Source organism: Lissotriton helveticus, chromosome 3_1 (assembly GCF_964261635.1).
Source record: "Lissotriton helveticus chromosome 3_1, aLisHel1.1, whole genome shotgun sequence".
Classification (NCBI taxonomy): domain Eukaryota; kingdom Metazoa; phylum Chordata; class Amphibia; order Caudata; family Salamandridae; genus Lissotriton; species Lissotriton helveticus.
In genome coordinates this window covers 1,138,450,993-1,138,469,593 of record NC_136061.1, presented here as the reverse complement: position 1 = coordinate 1,138,469,593, position 18,601 = coordinate 1,138,450,993, and the positions used below count along the sequence as shown (strand labels likewise).

The 18,601-nt window shown below is 41.7% G+C and overlaps 1 protein-coding gene across 1 annotated transcript in view; it reads right to left on the bottom strand.

Annotated features, from left to right (window-relative positions):
- CACNB4 (calcium voltage-gated channel auxiliary subunit beta 4) overlaps positions 1–18,601 on the bottom strand; it is a 769,275-nt gene that overhangs the window by 12,790 nt on the left and 737,884 nt on the right. Inside the window, exon 12 of the mRNA XM_078681745.1 lies at positions 17,301–17,486. Within this exon, the coding sequence (XP_078537871.1) occupies positions 17,301–17,486 (186 nt within the window). The remainder of the gene's footprint in view (positions 1–17,300; positions 17,487–18,601) is intronic.

The following is an 18,601-nucleotide window of genomic DNA, read 5'->3' as shown; positions in this document are numbered from 1 at the left end:
TAGTAAACAAACTAGCCATAGCATGAAGGGTGGTTTGTGTTGCAACTAGGATAAATTCTACCCAACTACATTAACATCATTAGTATCATTAACATTATTAGTAAAAGGGGCAATAAGTAATGACTACTTTTTACCTCGTAAATTGCAATAATCCCATTTGCGTAAGAAATCCCCAGAATATTTCAAACATCCTGAGAAGTTACTTAAGACATAAAGAGTCACCGAAATAAGAACTGGTGGTGGGGGATGGGTGGGGGGGGGGATAGAATCACAACAAGAGGGATTTTAATGCCAAATGCAGGAATTAAGTACTGGGTTGTCAGGAAATCCATTGGGAGGGTGAGACATGACTGATTCAGGATGCTAACAGTAAAACCCACAAATGTGGCTATTTAAAAAATGCATTCATATCTATATATACCGTTAAATTAATCTTAGCAGAAGATGTGGACAGTGCTGTAATAGTGGAGACCTACGTGATCTAACAGCATGGTAGGCCAGCAGGAGATGCCCTACTGTGGAGGCAGATCATTTTACATAAGGAGGGTAAGTCAAAGCCGACAGGACTCTGCTTCTGCCTATCCCAGTTGCTCGGCGACCTTCCACCTCAGTATAAATTAGTGAATCAGTATTATAAACTATGTAGAGAGGCAAATACACATTTACTGGAGAAGGCTAAGTGGCCAAATGAAGCAAATAATAAGGTGCAAGAACAGCATGTTGGAAGATAATTACAGAGAAACAAAAAAGTTGCAGATTAGGCAGGCATAGAAAAAGAAAGAGTTAATTTGTGGAGCATACTGCCAAATAAAATATCTATTTCCCCACATGTAAAGGAGGTTGTCACTAAACCCTTGAGATGGATTACATACCTTTACACACTGTTAGGGATATGCTAGATGGAATTAAACCAATCATTTTATAGGACTTCAGTAAACGGGCATACCACCAAGGAGAAAGAACCCATGAAACAATTTTTCAGTCACAACATTCTGTGTTGCACTAGGTCACTAAATAGCAGGTAAAACCTCTGAACTGGATCACATTTATTTGAAACGTTTTATAAAGTACGAACATGACTCGAACGGGTATCAGAGTGCTGTACGAAGGAGAGTAAGTAGAATGAGGTAAAGAGCATGAGTACAACATCAAAATGGAACATATGAAGTACATGAAAAGTAACAAAGTCATAGGGGAGCACAGGGAAAAACTAACTATTAATAGTGACCCAGAGAATCAACCCATCTTGTGGGACCTGTAAAGTTCCAGCAGAGTAATAAATCACAAGGGTACGAGAGGAGACACCTATTGCACTTTTGAACAAACGGTATAAAAGAATGTTAAACAGAAGATGGAAGTAGATTAAGATGGCATCGGGGCTATTGCTGTAGATCATGGTTACTCACAATCATTTCCCCGGGGGCCGCAAAGTGCTGTCTGTTGCATGCCTGAGGGCCGCACCGATTAAAACAGTGGGAGGGTCGCTGAGAAGAAAGGAGAGCGTAGGGAGACACGAAGCTGATGCATGGTGTGAACAACAAACCGAGCCTTCACATGACTTCTGTATGCCACCTATGCTCTATTCTCATGCATCAAAATTAAAGTCAAAGCATAAACGCATGATGTAAAACATGAGAGGGAAAGAGATACTGCTCTGGTGGTAGAATTGCAACATGTGAAACCGGATAACCTGGTATCAGTCCTGGCTTCCCTAGTTGATGAAATTGTGTGATCCTAGGCAATTTGTTAATTTCACTTTGCCTCCTATTTCTTCATTAACACACATGGGAGCCCCTTAAAATACTTATAAGAGTTCAGGAATAGGATATGTAAGGTACAAAACCTTCTCAAGTTTTATTTAATAAACTATAATGGTGTTCCAATTATAAAACAACCAAGGCTAATCACAAGGTACACCTGACAAATGACTTCCATCTTGGTTCACTAATAACAATCTTTTCAGAATGGGGGCGGCATGAAAGTTTCCAAGATCTTGTTTGAAAACTATCACTGCTAATAAATGCCTCTCAATGAAGTGACAATCTGATCTGCTAAAGTAAAACTCTCATGCATGTTAATAAAATGCACTTCTTTGCAGAGAGTTTGAAACTAACGGTGTCTTTAAAACTAAAGGTGTTCCTAAAGATACATTTTTCTAGAGCACTTTTTTTTCTTCTTTATGGTTACTTTAGCTAATGTGTAAAACGTGTAAATAAAATATTCCCGTTTGTTTTGCAGCTTTCTGAATTTTTATGCTCTGTTAAGTCAACAGCAGCTCGGGGCCACAATTAAAGGTCAGGTGGGCCGCATGCGACCCCCGGACCCTACTTTGAGTATCCCTGCTGTTAGATGGTCATTCAGGAATAGCCATTTGACTTTTCTTTTTAATAGGCAGTAGATGGGTTAGATCTGATCTCAGGAGGAAGAGTGTTTCATATTCTTGGAGCAAGACCAGAGAAAGTACGATTGTATGGTCTTTTCTTGTTGAATTTTGGAGGTTTCAACAGTAGGGTATTAGAGTTTTTAGGTTTCGAGTTGAGCCCGATAGCTCAAGTTTTTTTGCCAGGTAAACAGGGGTGTTGTAATGAATAGCTTTGTGCATCAGGCAAGCTATCTTGAGACGGTTCCTTGCTTCGATGGACAGCCAGTTTAGTTGAATTAGGTCTGGTGTGATATGGTCTTGTTTTCTGGTGCCCATTATGAGTCCGGCCGAAGGGTTTAGAGTGGCTTTCAAAGGAGCAAATCTAGCTTTAGGTAACTCAGCTAAGGTCACCAATCCATATTTCAAGCATGAGGTAGCTAAGGATTGGACTGCTGACTGGATGTCTTCAGAAGGTAAAAATGGCTCTATTTTCCTTAGAGTGTTGAGCTGATGATTGACTTCCCTAATAGTAGCACTGATGTGATCTTGCATATTTAGGTATTCCCTTGCTTGATCTCGACCCCATTAAAAAATGGTCACAGAAGGCTATCGATATCAACTCTCTCTGCTTGGAACATGCCCTAAGAGCCACAAACGGCCGTTCCAAATCAGATACTAGGGGTGCACACACCTATAATAGGGTGGGCCACACCTCTAGAATAGACTATATATTGTTGAACCACAATCTGTGGGAGCATTTTCTCGATATGGAGGTCCAACAAACAGCGGATAGTGATCACAATCCCCTGGTTTTATCACTTGCTAGCATCGCCTCGATCCACCTGGAAATCATCCAATGAAGTTGTCCCATCCAACTGTGGCAGACGGCTGAAATGGGCCAAAGTTGCTTTGGATGAATCAAGAATGGCCCAAGCAAGAACCATAATGCTGGAAGCCAAGGGTACCTTGAGTACGTTGGACTCCGATGAAGCAGTCCTAACAACCTTCACGGAGATTATCGCATCACTGGGCAACCTGTTCTTAGCTCCCCAGGGAAGGGGTGGGGCTAGGCGGAGAACTGTATTAAGGGGAAGAGATCAATGGTATTCACCTGCCTGTCGTCTGACCAAAAGCAACCTTATCCGAGCAGTAGGCCTGAAAGACCCTGGTTTGATTTCCTCTGCTAGGAAGGAATACAGAAAAGCCCAAGAGGTGGCAAGGGCAACCCACGAAACTAATTTCTGGAGCGAATTAATGGATGCGGGATCCAGGAAGGATTCAAGGGCCTTCTGGGCCTTGTTTAGAGGCAGGGACAGGCCGGTTGACTCATTGTTGACTTGCAATATTACAGGGGATGCTTGGCTGGCCCATTTTTCAAAACTTTACACTAATTCTCTGGGGGCTAGGGGCCACTGCAGGGGCGAAAGCCACATAACATCGGTTAACAGCTTACACTCTGACTCCACCTTTTCAGCTAAGGAAGTAGAAGTAGCAATTAGGTCCATTGTGCCCAATAAGGCAGCGGGCCCAGATGGAGTTCCTGGCGACCTGCTGCGCTTAAACATAGAGGAGTGGAGCCTACTCATTGCCAAACTCCTAAATGAGGCCTTGGAGGGCGGTGGATTCCCGGATTCCTGGAGGGGCGCGGAAGTTGTCCCAATTTTTAAAAAAGGGTCCAGGGATGACCCTGCCAACTACCGACCCATAAGTCTGCTTGATTCCACCCAGAAGGTAGCAGGGAAGGTGGTTTTAGGGAGGCTTCTCCAATGGGCTGAGGGAGCGAAGGTATTGTCTGACTTTCAGGCCGGCTTTAGATCTGGTACCGGCACAATTGAGCAGACATTCCGCTTCCTTATGTTGTATTGGAAAGTGGTGAAACTGGGCAAGGGCAGCCTGTATCTTGCCTTTATAGATTTGCGGACTGCCTTTGACCTAGTCCCACGTAACCAACTGTGGGCTGTTCTTGAGGGTTTGGGTATGCCCGCTTACTTGCTGGCACTAATTATTACATTCCATGAGGAAAATTTTGCCAGAATTAGATGGGGTGCGCAGGGCGAAAAAACATCTCGCATCTCTGTAGACAGGGGGGTCCGCCAGGGGTGTGTGCTAGCCCCCACTCTGTTTTCATTATATCTAAACGGAGTGGTGGAGCATCTGCTCCAGCTACCTGCAGACGCACCTTCCCTGGCGGGCAGGAAGATACCAACACTCCTGTTTGCAGATGATACCCTGTTGATTTCAAAATCCCCGGTGGGCCTTCAAACCTTGCTAACTAGGTTTCAGGGCTTCTGTGTCACCAGGGGCTTGGCTATTAATATCAGTAAAACTAAGTTCCTGGTATTGAATCCCCCTAGAAAGACAGTCCACCCTCCATCCCTGGATTCAGTTCCCTTAGAAAGGGTAAGGGAATTTGATTATTTAGGAATCCGCCTTTGTGACTCTATGAGCTGGAAGGCGCACCATCAAAAGATTATTCTGGCTCATAGGAGGGTCACGGGCGCCCTACTAAAAGAACACCGTGCCTCCTCGCTCAAGCCCATTGGGGTGATACTTGACATTTATAGGGCAAAAGCTGTGAGTGCGGCTCTGTATGGGGCGGAGTTGTGGGGTACTCAGAAATTTGACACTCTATTCCATCTTGAGAACAAATTCCACAAAGATTTAATGAGGCTCCCCCATAGCTCCCCAACTCTCCCTCTTTTATTTGATACTGGCACACGTTCCATAGCTGAGCAGGCGAAGTTACGCCCCCTTCTCCTGTGGGCCCGCATATGGAATGTTCCTGAACTCTCGAGCTATGCAGACGCTCTTCGCGAGCTCCTCTCCACCTCGGGTTGGTATAAGATCGGTTGGCTCTTGGAAGTAAAGCGTCTGCTCTGCGAACTCGGCCTGGATGACGCCTGGGCCAACAGATCTTCGCCACCCAAACAATTACTAAAGAAATTATTCTGGGCGTGGGTGGATAACGAGAGATCTAAACAAACCAACCTATGTAGATCTGCGGTAGAGTTTATGACATTCAAAGGCCGTCCCTATAGAGAGTACTATCTGGATGTGATTTCTAACCCTAGAGATAGGGCGTTGTATTTTAAATTCAGGGTCGGTGTTCTGCCCCTGGGATCATGGACAGCAAATTGGAAACCCCCCTGGCAAACTGTATCAACTTGCCCTTTCTGTGCAAACAGTGTCGAATCCATCTCCCATTTAATGTTTGTATGTCCCGCATATTCTAGTCCTCGCCGCAGATGGTTGAAACCGCTTTGTTTGAGGCTGGGTACACGGTCATATGCGGAGGCATTATTTCTGTTAAGATCAGACCCCCAACCCTTGCTCGCATGCGGCCTGGCGAAATATCTGGGGTGGGCCTGGAGGATCAGATCCGCAAGGATGATGATCCTCCAGTAAATGGCTCCATTTTACAATGCATCGGCTCATTTACCTATTGTTGTGTCCCATTCCATCCCCTAAGGTCGACTAAGTATGTGTCCCTATGATTGTCCTAAGATGGACGTCTTTTAGCACTGTTGTATATTGCACTTTTTAAACGATTTTTTCTCGTGATTTTAAACACAATAATTGTTTTTACTCTGTATCTGTTTTATTGTAATGCTTTTATGAAATGAAATATTTCGAAATAAAGCTATATACATATTTAGGTATTTGTCCAGAGTTATACCTAAAGATCTAGCAGAGTCAACAACATGAGGGCTGCAGTTAAGCATAGTAAGTTGTTTGAGCTAGTTTTGAGTAGGTGCAGAGTAATAGTGGGGGGCAATCAGGAGGAATTCTGTTTTGAGGCTATTTAACAACAGATGATTATGAGTTAGCCATTGTTGAGGTTTTAGGAGTGCACAATTTAGAGTTTTTCTGTAATCCGACAAGAAGATTTTCAAATACAGTTGAGTGCCATCAGCATACATATGGTGTTAAATGTTAGAGCAGTTCAGAATATCAGAGAGTAGTTCCATAAAAAGGTTTTAAAGCGTGGGCGAAAGTGCGGAGCCTTGAGGTACTCCAATAGTGACCCGGGTACTAGTTGCAAGGGATTGGTTAACTTTGATTCTTTGCATACGGTTATGTAGGAAAGAGGCAAGCCAATTTAAAACATTGCTTGTCTACAGGAGGTGATTCTGGATGTATGATGTTACAACGCATGCTATTACAACGCATGCCTTTACGACGCAAGTTTTACAACGCAAGTCGTTACAACGACTTGCGTTGGGGGGCGCTGGATAGTGATAGGTTAATTTACTATTCCAACTCCAGTCCCCGTGGATGGTAGGGAAGGTGTTGGAAACTATTCCCTATCCTAGAGCGCCACCCAGCGCAATTCGTTGTTATGGTTGCGTCGCAAAGGTACTTCGTTGTAATAGTTGCGTTGTAAAGGATGTTCCCCGGTGATTCTAGAACTGTGGGCCAGAATACTGACACGAGTATTGAACTATATTGCAACCAAACTCAATGCACAGTAAATGTGAAAATGACCCATAGTAGTCCCAATATTTAGGACACATTAGGGTAAAGACCAAGCAGGAGACCTCACTAAATTAGTGATTGACAGCCAGATTGTTTGGCAATGTTATACATAATTAGCAGAGTGAATAGGTGGAAGCAAGTTCTGAAATAGTTATCAAGCACTATGGTTTCCATAGGGGAATAAGAATCATTGATCAAAAAGCTAACTTCTTTTTACTATCCTCCTCTTTGTTGTTAAAACGAAAAACATGTAGGTGGACATCTTGATCCGGATAATAGATTTTATATTGTGCAGGGGCATATTGTTGTTCTTACTGGCACTTGTATAGTGTACAATCTATCTTTAGACTGGCATTTGAGCACTTTCCATAGCTTGGGGATGACTGTACAAAGGGTTCAAAAGCTTCCTACACAGAGCAAAGTCTGATTTGTCTTTTGTAGGGGTACTGTTGGTAGATCGAGCAGGACTGTATCTCTGTTAGATAAGTTTGTCAACCAGTATGAGTTGTAGGAGTAACCCTTTAGTTTTTGGTGAGTGTGATTGGAGAGGTCTGTCAAATTGCATACGATTCGTCTAGGTTGCTACATAGACATTTGGCCAGCAGATCTAAGTGCGTGAAAGGCAGCCTATGAGCACTCTATTTCAACCTCTTACAAGAAGTGTTTAAGATATAGTTGCAGTAGAACCACAAAGGGTAAATTTTGTGCAAAGAGGGGTGAGTCATTCTGGCACTATCTCTCTGTGTTCTATGTTTGAATGCTAGTATGCGATATCCTAACGAGACTGTGGGGCCGATTATGATGTCGAGCGTTTGGAGCGGCGCCTGCTATCGTGGCGATCAGGAGACTGCCTGACAAGCAGGCGGCGGTATCATGATGTGACCACCGGGCTGGTGGTTGTAAATAGCTCCTTTTCATGGCAGCTTGTGCTGCAGCCGAGGACAAGGACCTCAGCACAAGCCGCCGTGAAATTGAGCACTTCTTGCACATCCATGGACCATATGCCATGCACCATGTGGTGCAGGGCACATGGTGCATGGAGGTGAGTTGGAGCACTACATGTGCCCCCAGGGCCACTTTGCAGTGGACCCCAAGGAACAGGGGCCCTGTTTGTGGCCCCCAATATCCCTTTCTGACATCCTATACATGGCGGTGTGCCTGCCATGAACAGGCTGTTAGAAAGGGATATCCAAATCCCGACGGTGGTGCCTGGCTCAGCACTGCCAACATTAAGAGCTGTAACTCCAACTACCTGCACGTCGGGATCTGAGATCCTAACAGAGGCGGCAATGTGGACTCCGACCGTATGCGGTCCGACCGCCAGCATCATAATGCGGCAATCAGACTGAAGGGCTGTCAGTCGGACCGCCTCGGACCGCCTGTCGGGGGCGGTCCGACCAACATCATAATCAGGCCCTTAGACACAGGTCACAAATATGACTGTAACTCTTTGCAAATGATACTCTGTTACTTGTAAATTACCCAAGGCGTGGGGAAATACTTTCCTCGCATTTTACAGACAACTCCAGTGCCTATTTAGGCAGCCTAGTAAGGTTGCAAGATTCTCCACTGCTTGGCTCCTCTAATATAAGGAGAGAGAGAGCATTAGGTGGGAAAGTAGAGTAGCCAGATAAGTGATCAGGCCAGCCAGGAAGAGGATCTGGGTGTACAACTTGGATGCCCAGGCAGGGATCATAGACACAATATAGTGGCAAACAATATCGTTGACAAAAATATTGTGTTAAGAAATATCATTTACCACAATATCGTGCTCCCATACTTATAATATCTGTGACACTAATATCCTACAAAAATAGACAAAAATAGAATTTTTTAGTATAGAGTTTAAAGTAGTAAATGTTAAATATTTTAATGTACAAATGTAATATATATGTTTTTATTTATATACTTCCTATACTACCATAAATATTATAATGTATTTATTTTACACTATATTAATTAAATACATCTTTGTAATATTTTAAACATATTACTATGCAAATATATATAATTTTAATTAATAACATTTCATTATTATGACCATTGAATAAGAAAAAAATATATATTAATGTAGACAATCAATAAAATGTAAAACATTGAAAAATCCCCAAAACACATTCACAGAAAATACTATAAACAATAAAAAATTAAATAAAAGCAAATAACATGAAATATAATGAAAAAAAAAATAATGCTATAAAATCTATTTAACCAATATTATGAAAACTATTGGAGTCTAAGAATATTAAATAAACTATTCCCACTCTAGTTTATGCAACAGTAGGAAAAGTGTTGAACATCGGAGGGGTTAGATATACTATTCCTACTTCAGTCAACACAATAGTAGGGAAAGGGTTAGACTTTGGAGAGTTTATTTGAACTATTCCCACTCTAAACAACTCAACAGTAGGGAAAGCTTTGGATTTCGGAGGGGCAACATTTACTATTCCCACTCCAAACAACACAACAATGGGGAAAGTGTTGGGCTTCAGAGGTGTAAAATGTACTATTCCTACACCAATCTGAGCATTAGCAGGGCAAGCTGTTGGGCTTTGGAGAGGTAACATTTACTATTCCCACTCCAGCTAATGCTACAATAGAGAAAGTGTTGGATTTCAGAGGAGTGAAATTCACTATTATTACTCCAAACAGGGCAAAAGTAGTGAAAGCATTGGATTTCAGAGAGGTAAAATTTACTATTCCCACTCCAAAGAGCTCAAGAGTAGAGAAAGAGTTGAACTGTAAAGAGTTTCATTTGACTATTCCTACTGCAGTCTCAGCAAGAATAAGGAAATTACTTCACTTCAAACATATTACTTATATGAGTATTTTCGTGAATGTAGACAAAATCTTAAACTCCTAATAAAAAATAAATAACATTATATATATGTATTTATAAAACTAAAAGCAATTAATCAATTTACATAATACTCAATAAAACTGTTGAAATAATAAATAATGTTTATTCAATTAATTAATTAACATCCCACCCTGTACACCAACAAGCCTAGCAGTCCACACCTAAAATGTAACAAATTAAATAACTATTCCATAACTTACACATTTAAAAAAAGAAAAAAATGTTTTAACAATTAATAAATAAATGTTAATTATTGTTTCATTGACTTCCTAACTTAGACCCCTACAAACCTAGCATGTCGCAACTAAAATAAAATTAAATTAAAGACGTATTCCACAATTTACATATCCAAAATTATATTAAAAAATTAATTGACAACTATTAATTAGTAGTTACAATAATTATTACTTAATTAACTTCCCACACTATACCCCATACAAACCTTGCACCCTGTAACTAAAATATAAGTAAAATAAATGTGTATTCCATATTTTACGTAATTAATAATTAAATTATTAATTTGTAATTGATAATTCATTGTTAATTAATTATTGCTGAATTAACTCTCCACCTTACAGTTCTAAAAACTTAGCAGCCCGCTACTAAAATATAAGTATATTCGATGAGTATTCCATGAATTACATAATTAAAAAACAACTAAATAATTATTGAACAATTTATAATTGGTGATTAATTAATACTTATTTAACTTTTCCTACAAACCTAAAATCCTGCAATTAACATATAAGGAAAATAAATCAGTATTACGTAAATTATATAATAAATATCAATCACATAATTAAATAAAATGTGTTAAATAGTTTTAAAATAATTATTACTTAATTAATTCCCTGCTCTATAACCCTACAAATGCAACAACACTCTATGGCACTATAAATGACTATAAACAGTTATGAAAAATACTAAATCACTTAAATTACAAGCTATATTTTAACAATTAATATATACTATAATAACACATACATTTATTAGATCAACTAAAACACATTAACATAAGTAAAAAACGATATCTGTAACTACTATATAGTGAACATTATATTAAAAAAACATCAATATTATTTACAATGATATTACTTACCTTAAAAACAACATTCTTGTCAATGATATTTGTGCATCACCATATTTGTGTGTCACGATATTTAATTTTTGATATGTCTATCTCCCAATATGTTTAAAACAATATTTTGTCCAAACGTCCCCAGGCAGTCTTGGTATTAAGGATAAGGGTGCCCCACATGATGGACAGGGACAAGTAAAGAAGCACAACATTGGGCAATTTTGTTTGACGGAAACAAATAGGACAAGAATGAAGAAAAAGTCTACTGATAGCAATATCCAAAACAATCACTGTTCCTAGAACCAGCTGATCTCCTCCAAAATGCTTTGACACACACACATTAACAACTCCATTTAGTTGATAGCAAGAAAACTGTCTGTTGTCTGTTTTCCTAATTCAATTGTAAGCCTTGCAGCCTGAAAAGAAGAGCACAATTATAAAAAAGTGCCTGCCTAATGAGATACCAGAAAGCCTTGGGGACATCAATTCTTGTTCATATTAGAAGGGATTCATCAGTAAATCTGTACCGACATGTTGTAGAATGGCATGTTATCTTAAACAACATTATTAAAGCACAAGTTCACCAAAGGTTTCATGGCGATAAGTACAAGATTTAAAAGTGAAATCCCTCCCCGGAGCTGATTCCCTGAAATGTGGAGGGGCCACATGGCCCCCGCAGTCCCGGGGACCGCCATCACTCCGGGCTATATTTACAAATAATGCATTGGGGACTCCAGCCCCAACACGCAGCCCCGGGGATGGCCACCTCCCCAGGGCAACTGTATAGTAAAGTAGATACAGGGGCTGCGTGGCCATCGCAGCCCCGGGGACCACCACATCCATGAGGCTTGATTTGTGTTGGAGGGGGGTGGCCCCCCTCATAGAGTTGTAAATTACCCTGGGGACCACCACCCCACAGGGCCAGCTCCAGCAATGTTCTAGGGTGCCCAGTCCAGGGACATTGTAGTTAGCTAAGGCTTGTCAGGAGCACAGCTACCTCCAAGTCGTAGTGAACTCTGCTCCGGCTCATGGAAACTAGAGTATTGAAAATGCTCTTGCATCCATGAAGCGGAGCAGAATTGCTTTTGGACACAGGGAACTGCATGTTTGCAGCTCCCTCCGTCCAAAAGCAATGCCGGCTCCTGCAGGAGACAGGGAGCCAGCAGAGACCTCGGGGCCTTGAGGCTCCCCCAGCAGTCCCCAATATAGAGGGATGGGGTGCCTGGGGCAATATCTGCCAGGGGACGCGAGACGCAACGGCCCCCTCCCAATTAAGAAAAAATAAATTATGATGGCCTGGCCCCGGGGGATGGATTCCCTGGGTCCAAAATGGGGGCCACACAGACCCCCTCCCTGGTGCAAAAGTGGCTCAGAAAAGTGGGGCATTGTGGACTCCCTCCCCATTTAAAAAGAAAAGAATGGCCCTGTGGGATAGGTCCCCAGGGCTGAAATCGGCTGAGGGAAGGGATGGTACACAGCCACTCTTCCCTAAAAAATGCTTTTATAAAAAAAAAATAACTCCGTCAAGTCGCCGGAGGCCACGCGTCCTTCACCACCACTCTGCAAATGCACCTCCTTGTGCAATGGTGGTTGGGGAATGAAATCTCCTTGAATGCTGAGGGTCTTTAGGGGCCAGCAAGCCAGAGAGTGGGGTTGCTGAGAGGACTTGAACGCCACACACCCTTTCTCCACCACTCTGCAAACGCACCTCCTTGCATGCTTCTGGTTGGGGAAAGAATTCCACTATTTTCTGAGGGCCTTAGGACTAAAGTGAACTACTTCCCCCAACCAGTAGTGCTTCAGGAGGCTCATTTGCAGAGTGGTGGAGAAAGGAAGCGTGGCCTCAGCAATCCAGCTGTGGGGGTGTTACTGGAGGTGGCAGGAGGGGTAGTTGGCCCCCAAGTAGCCTCAGGAGACAAGGGGACTTCATCCCCCAACTAGTAGTGTGCTAGGAGGTGCGTTTGCAGAGTGGTGGAGAAAGAGGATGTGGCCACCGAACATCTCTCAGCAAACCTACTGTGTAGGAATTACTGGAGTTAACAGAATCCTCTGGAGCCAAGTTGAGTCAGAGATTATGTGGATGATGTCATCAGTGATGTCACTGACCATGTCATGAGTGATGTAATATGTGGTCATAAGCAGTGCATTGCGGTGGCACGTGTTATAGCTGCTGAATTTCTCTGGTTTTGTATGAGTGAAATGTCAGCCTAAATATAACGTCCCTATAATCTTTGATTTTTTTCAGTGAATTTCTAAGATTTTTTTACATTTTTATTTCCTAACTATAACGCCCCTGTAACCTTTGTTTGTTTTCACTGAATATATATTCACAAAAAATCAAAGGTTAAAGGGATGTCAAAGGTAAGTATGGTAACAGGTATTAGTTTATATTAAAACAAAATGCTAGAAATTCGCAGTCAAAATAAGCCTTGAGATGTTATACTTGCAGCACCCTGTGGGTGGACATCTCCCCACTGTGCTTGGCCTTTGGGCCCTATTTTCAACCCTGCTGTGGGCAGCCAATCCCCCCTACTGTACTTCGGCCATGCGCAGCAGAGGGTTGGTCACAGAGTCTGTCCAGAGGCAGCCAACTTCACGGAGAGTGGCTTAACCCCTGCTGTGCACAGCATGCAGTCAACTGCAGGGCTTGGCCTTTGTCCAAGCCCTGTGACCATTCCCCGGCATATAATATAAACAAAAGGAGAGAGTGAAGGGATTTTATTCACCGAAGTGGACGGAACAATACTCCTGGTCCCCTGGGTTAGGTATCTTTCCTTTTCTACACTCATCACTCACATACCAGCTCCACTGTATTTCAGGTGTTGTAGCACACCTTGATGGCACTCGGCCATCGAGGTGGCCCCGATGATGAAGCATGTCACCGACCAGGTCGGTGAGTGAGGGGTTATTAAAAGCCAAAGAAGGACTCTCTTCTTTCTGGAATTGAATCATCCCGCCGAAATCGCTCTGTGAGCATCTTTTCAGGTGGTACTCCTTCTTTTTGTTAGTTAAGATACCAACCCCCGGCAGACAGAAAATCCCCTTCAGGCTGCCAACCCCTTGTAAGTGGCCAACTGCTCAATGTGCACTGGCCAGGCCCTACGTCCAACTTTCCATGGACACCCAACCCTCCACGATACTCGACTCACATTTAATTTATTTTCTAAACTTTTTTTTAGGGTACCAAGCTCAAGCTTTAACCTACATTGTACTGCTGTGCCGTGCACGCTTCTCCCATGGTACCTTGCTTTGTACCGGGGTATCAAGATTAAAAAGCTTGGGAGGCGACGCCAAATATTCTTTTTTTTAGCTTTTGGCCCCTGAAGGATTCTTGTGAGACCAACCCCCTCACATGTGCCGGGTGTACAGGGTGTCACTATATAACACTTTTGTTAAACACATTCAAGATACAGGAATAGAGTCCCAGAGTACTATAATGGAGCCTGCCAATCACATCTTTCAGTGCTGCAGGACAAGTACCAGTCCCTTGGTACCCAAATAGCTTCGGCCAATCAAAGGGTCCTATTTATAGATTTTTTGTCAGATATACCTACCTTTTAACCCCTTCATGACCACCCCAAGCAGCTGCTTAAACTCACATTTCTTGAAAACGTTGAACAGATTTATACCAAATAATGAAAAACACTCTGAGTAAATTTCTTACTTTCTGCCAATTTTTTGTATGATTTGGCTAAGCTGTTTTTTCTGTATAAGAGAGCAAAACCTACTATGGCAATTAATGTAGGAAATCTACATTTTGGGACACCACCTTTTTATTGGCCGAGGGGTGTGAAATTCCCATTGCTAGACAGCAAGGGCATGTTGTTTGGACAACTACGGTTGATGTTTAGTTTCTATATATGATTCATTAAGGCAATGTTAGGGTGAGAACTGTAAGGAAATGTAGTGAGCTGTGAGCTCAGTTTCCATTACTGGCAGCAGTTCCAGTATAAAATTGTGTACACATGTTTGCAAAATTGAACAATCTGAGGCCACGTATGATGTTCACTGAATACAAATAAATACATACAGAAGTCTGAAAACAAGATTGGTGATTGTTTCCAAATAAAATATGAAAAAACTATTTTCAACTTGAATCCCATGCATGAAACCATCACTTCTTTCCCACCTCCACACTGGGTATGTAGGCTTGCAGAAAGGCTGCCAAATGAGGACATTGCTAGATCCAAACCCTGATATAATATGAACCCTAACATTATCAGAGGTCTGATATAATGAGAACCCTGCCATAATTTATCACCTCACTGCGTGGCACCAAAAGGCACAAGTGTATTTTTTTTACAAGACAAGTAATTTTCTGAAGCATATAATTCCTTGGAGAATTAAATAGATTATATAATTTTGAATCCCTGTTGGCCACTTTATGGAACACTCAGAACCTTTCTGGGTAGGAGCTGAGGTGGATGAACTTTTCTTTTTCGGAAAACTTCGTGCAGATTTATTAAAAATGACAAAAAATTATTAGCAAAACAAAAAACAAGTCTAACCTAAGTATGACCACTGTTTTTTATATATAAATATACATTACCCAGTAGTGGTTGCCACTGGGTAGTTATAAAATCTTCACAAAAACTTGGTAGTAGGGAATAATGCGCAAAATAGTGTACAATTATCTCTTCTCTTTATATATCTAGTTAGCATATGCTCTAAGGTAGAGATACAACCACTACCAAAGGTTGTAACAACAGACAGACAATTGTCTATCCTAAAGCACAAACACAACTTCTCAACCTGAGCAACGCTAGTAAGTACAAATGTCCATATCAATGACAGTCTTTTTTAAATTATAAAGTTTTCCGTGTCTTCTTTATTTTCCAGTTCATATATTTTCCAAATGTATTACTTCACAATTCAATCCAATCACCGGGTACAAATCACAAGATGTTCTTCAGCATTACAAATAGCCAACAGATTTTGCCAACACGTGTTTTGTCTGGCTCTTCGGCCAATGACTTTGTCAGGGCAAATAGATTATATTTCAGAAAGCGTATCATAAAGAGGTGAACTTACGCAATAAAACAACCAAATCAATACAAATTTCCTCAACAAAAGAATGTCGTATCACATCTAGTTGAAAGGTAAAACGGTTCCCATAGCTTGATAAATCTCTTGAGCTTGAACCGGCAAGTAAAGTCTCTAATTCAGTCAGAAGCACATGTTAGATCAGTTTTTCCAAGGGGATTGTGTTTTTTGTGTTGCTAATAACTTTGGCACCGTTTGATGACTCTCCACCAAACAGTTTAAGAAAGTGCTCTTTTTTGCCTAATTTGTGCATGAAAAGTTTCAGGGTGATTTCCCCAGCGGGGGCCAAGAAAAAAGGGGTGTTTCAAAATGCCAAATCCCCCTTCATTTTACATAGATTTCAAAGAAGGGCTTCGTCCTCAGATTGTGCTTTTTGTGATTTGGTATAAATCCAGTCAGTATTTTTTGAGATAATAAGGTTGAAAAAAAAATAGATATCTGGACGGTTATGTTCAAGGGACACTTGTGAAGGCCTGATAAAAGTCTTGTGCTCCTGTAAAACCGGTGCAAGATCACAGTGTAAAATAACCTTGTAGACAAGACCATACATGCCAGCGTTTTTTCGAGTAGAATTAAACCCTACGGAGTGTCAATTCTTGGATCACAATAAGTGTTATCGATTCTATCAAAAGTCTGAGAAGAGCACTGTAGGTATGAGCATGGGTCATGGATTGGAAGAACAACAAAAATTCCCAAGCTTGTCTGATAGGAAAATATCACAAACATTTTAATAAGTGGCCAGGCAGAATGTTGGATGAGTAAGTAATGCACTTGTTGGGAGAGGGAGTCAGAGATATGACTATCAGCGGAGAACAGCCTGCAACACAATACAGCTAGCATGTGTCGTTGGTCTGCCAGGGATACCCAGAAGGTCATCACAAAGAAGTCAGGGATGAGCCACTAAAATGCCTTGGACAACTAGAATGTCATCAAGAAGGTGCACTATTATTTATGCCACAGATAGGTCACTATATGCCCGGCATACCCATACTGTTACCAACAATGCCTGAAATATGAGAAAGATGAGATAGCTAGAACGTTGGGAACAATGGCAAGTATTGGCTATTTTGTCAAGAATAACTCGCATATCACCAACAATATGCCAGATTGGGCAATTTTTCTGCTGAGAATAATCTGAATATTGCCAGGAATGTATTCAATATGGTAAGTTTGACCACCGTTAGGCCCTGGATAGTTTCACAGCAAGGATGAGCCACTATTATGCCAGAGACAGCCAACATGATCACAGGATGTCATTTATGAGCACTATGAGGCCATGTGCAAGGCAGTTATTAACTAAGCTGAAGGCCTTAGGTTAGGACCTCAGATTTAGCAATAACTCCTTTTAGAGGTGGTTGGAAATGGGTGAGCTCTGCCGACCTTACCCTAATCAGCTTTTCACAAGTGCTCCGCAGACTCTGGTGGTCTAAAACCTATGTGCATAAACACAACAGAAACTGGCAAGGCACAATTAATCATACCTGTAATCCAGAGATTGCAGTAGGGTATGGTGAAAGTGCAGTAGATCCCAAATTTCTTCCAAGAAGAGGAGTCATTGGTGTGCTGCTCGTAGTATGTGTTGCACGCCAGTAGGCGTCAAGGTATTCTGCTAAATGTTCGCAGGCATCCTCTAGCTGATTTTCATCCAAAATGACATCAAACATTTCCTGTCAACAAGAAAAGCCATTACACCATGCTGGCAAGTAATTTAGGAAAAATATTCTTGAAAGAAATTTACAGTAAATATTGTAGAATTAGACATTTGACATAATCTAAAGGATGTCTTATTCAAAGCAATTGCAAAAATCAATCCCTCTAAATCTGAAATTCTCCCTGTTGGCAATTGGGACAATACCTTATTGCCTACCCCGCCAGGGGAATGTCCCCAACCTGTCACCTCTATATGCGACCTTGGCTTCCGGTTAGACATGCACCTCAACCTAGAGCTTCAGATTTCTAGGGTCACCCAGTCCTAGTTATGTGAAATACGTCTCCTAAGATAGATTTTTCCCTTCCCTTGTTTTTGACATAAATTAAAAATGACCAATGCTTTTGTTCAATTGTGCCTTGTCTGTGCCAACTCTGCTTCTCTGGGGTTACCTCTTAAAGCAATCAATTAGTTGGAAAAGACAAAAAATGCTAGGTCTATCCAGTGGCTACCCACCTAAAGCAACTTCATTGGCTGCCTATAAGTAAGTACATAATCGCTAAAACCTCTGGCATCATGTACAAGATCTATAATAAATGAACTATGTAGCTGCTCTTTTCAAGTTCTGGTTTCCATCATAGTTACCTTAGGGCACAAGTTAAAGTTTCTCGACATAACTATTACTATAACTGCTGAATGTCTATAGGTTTATGTGTGTCAAATCTGAACCTAACCATAACCTTTGGTTTCCTAGTGAATTTCTAAGTTTTTTAAAATCCTATTTCCTAACTATACCATCCCTGTAACCTTTGATTTTTGCAATGAATTTCTATGGTTTTTAATGCTATTTCCTAACTATAACACCCCAAGTAACATTTGTTTTTTATGTTAATCCAACCGCTGCCTTCGGCTGTGCATGGTGGGAGGTTGATTGCAGGGCCTGGTCGTGGCTAAGTCCCACACATACAGCCAACCCCACACTGTACATGGGCTTTGGCCATGCACAGTGGGGGGTTGGCCACAAGGCTTGGCCTGTGGTCAAGTCCTGTAGCCAACCCTCCAAAGGCAGCCACCCCACAGGCCCCCTCCCGAGGCTGCTTTTGGCCCCAGGGGTCCCATCCCTAGGGGCCTGGC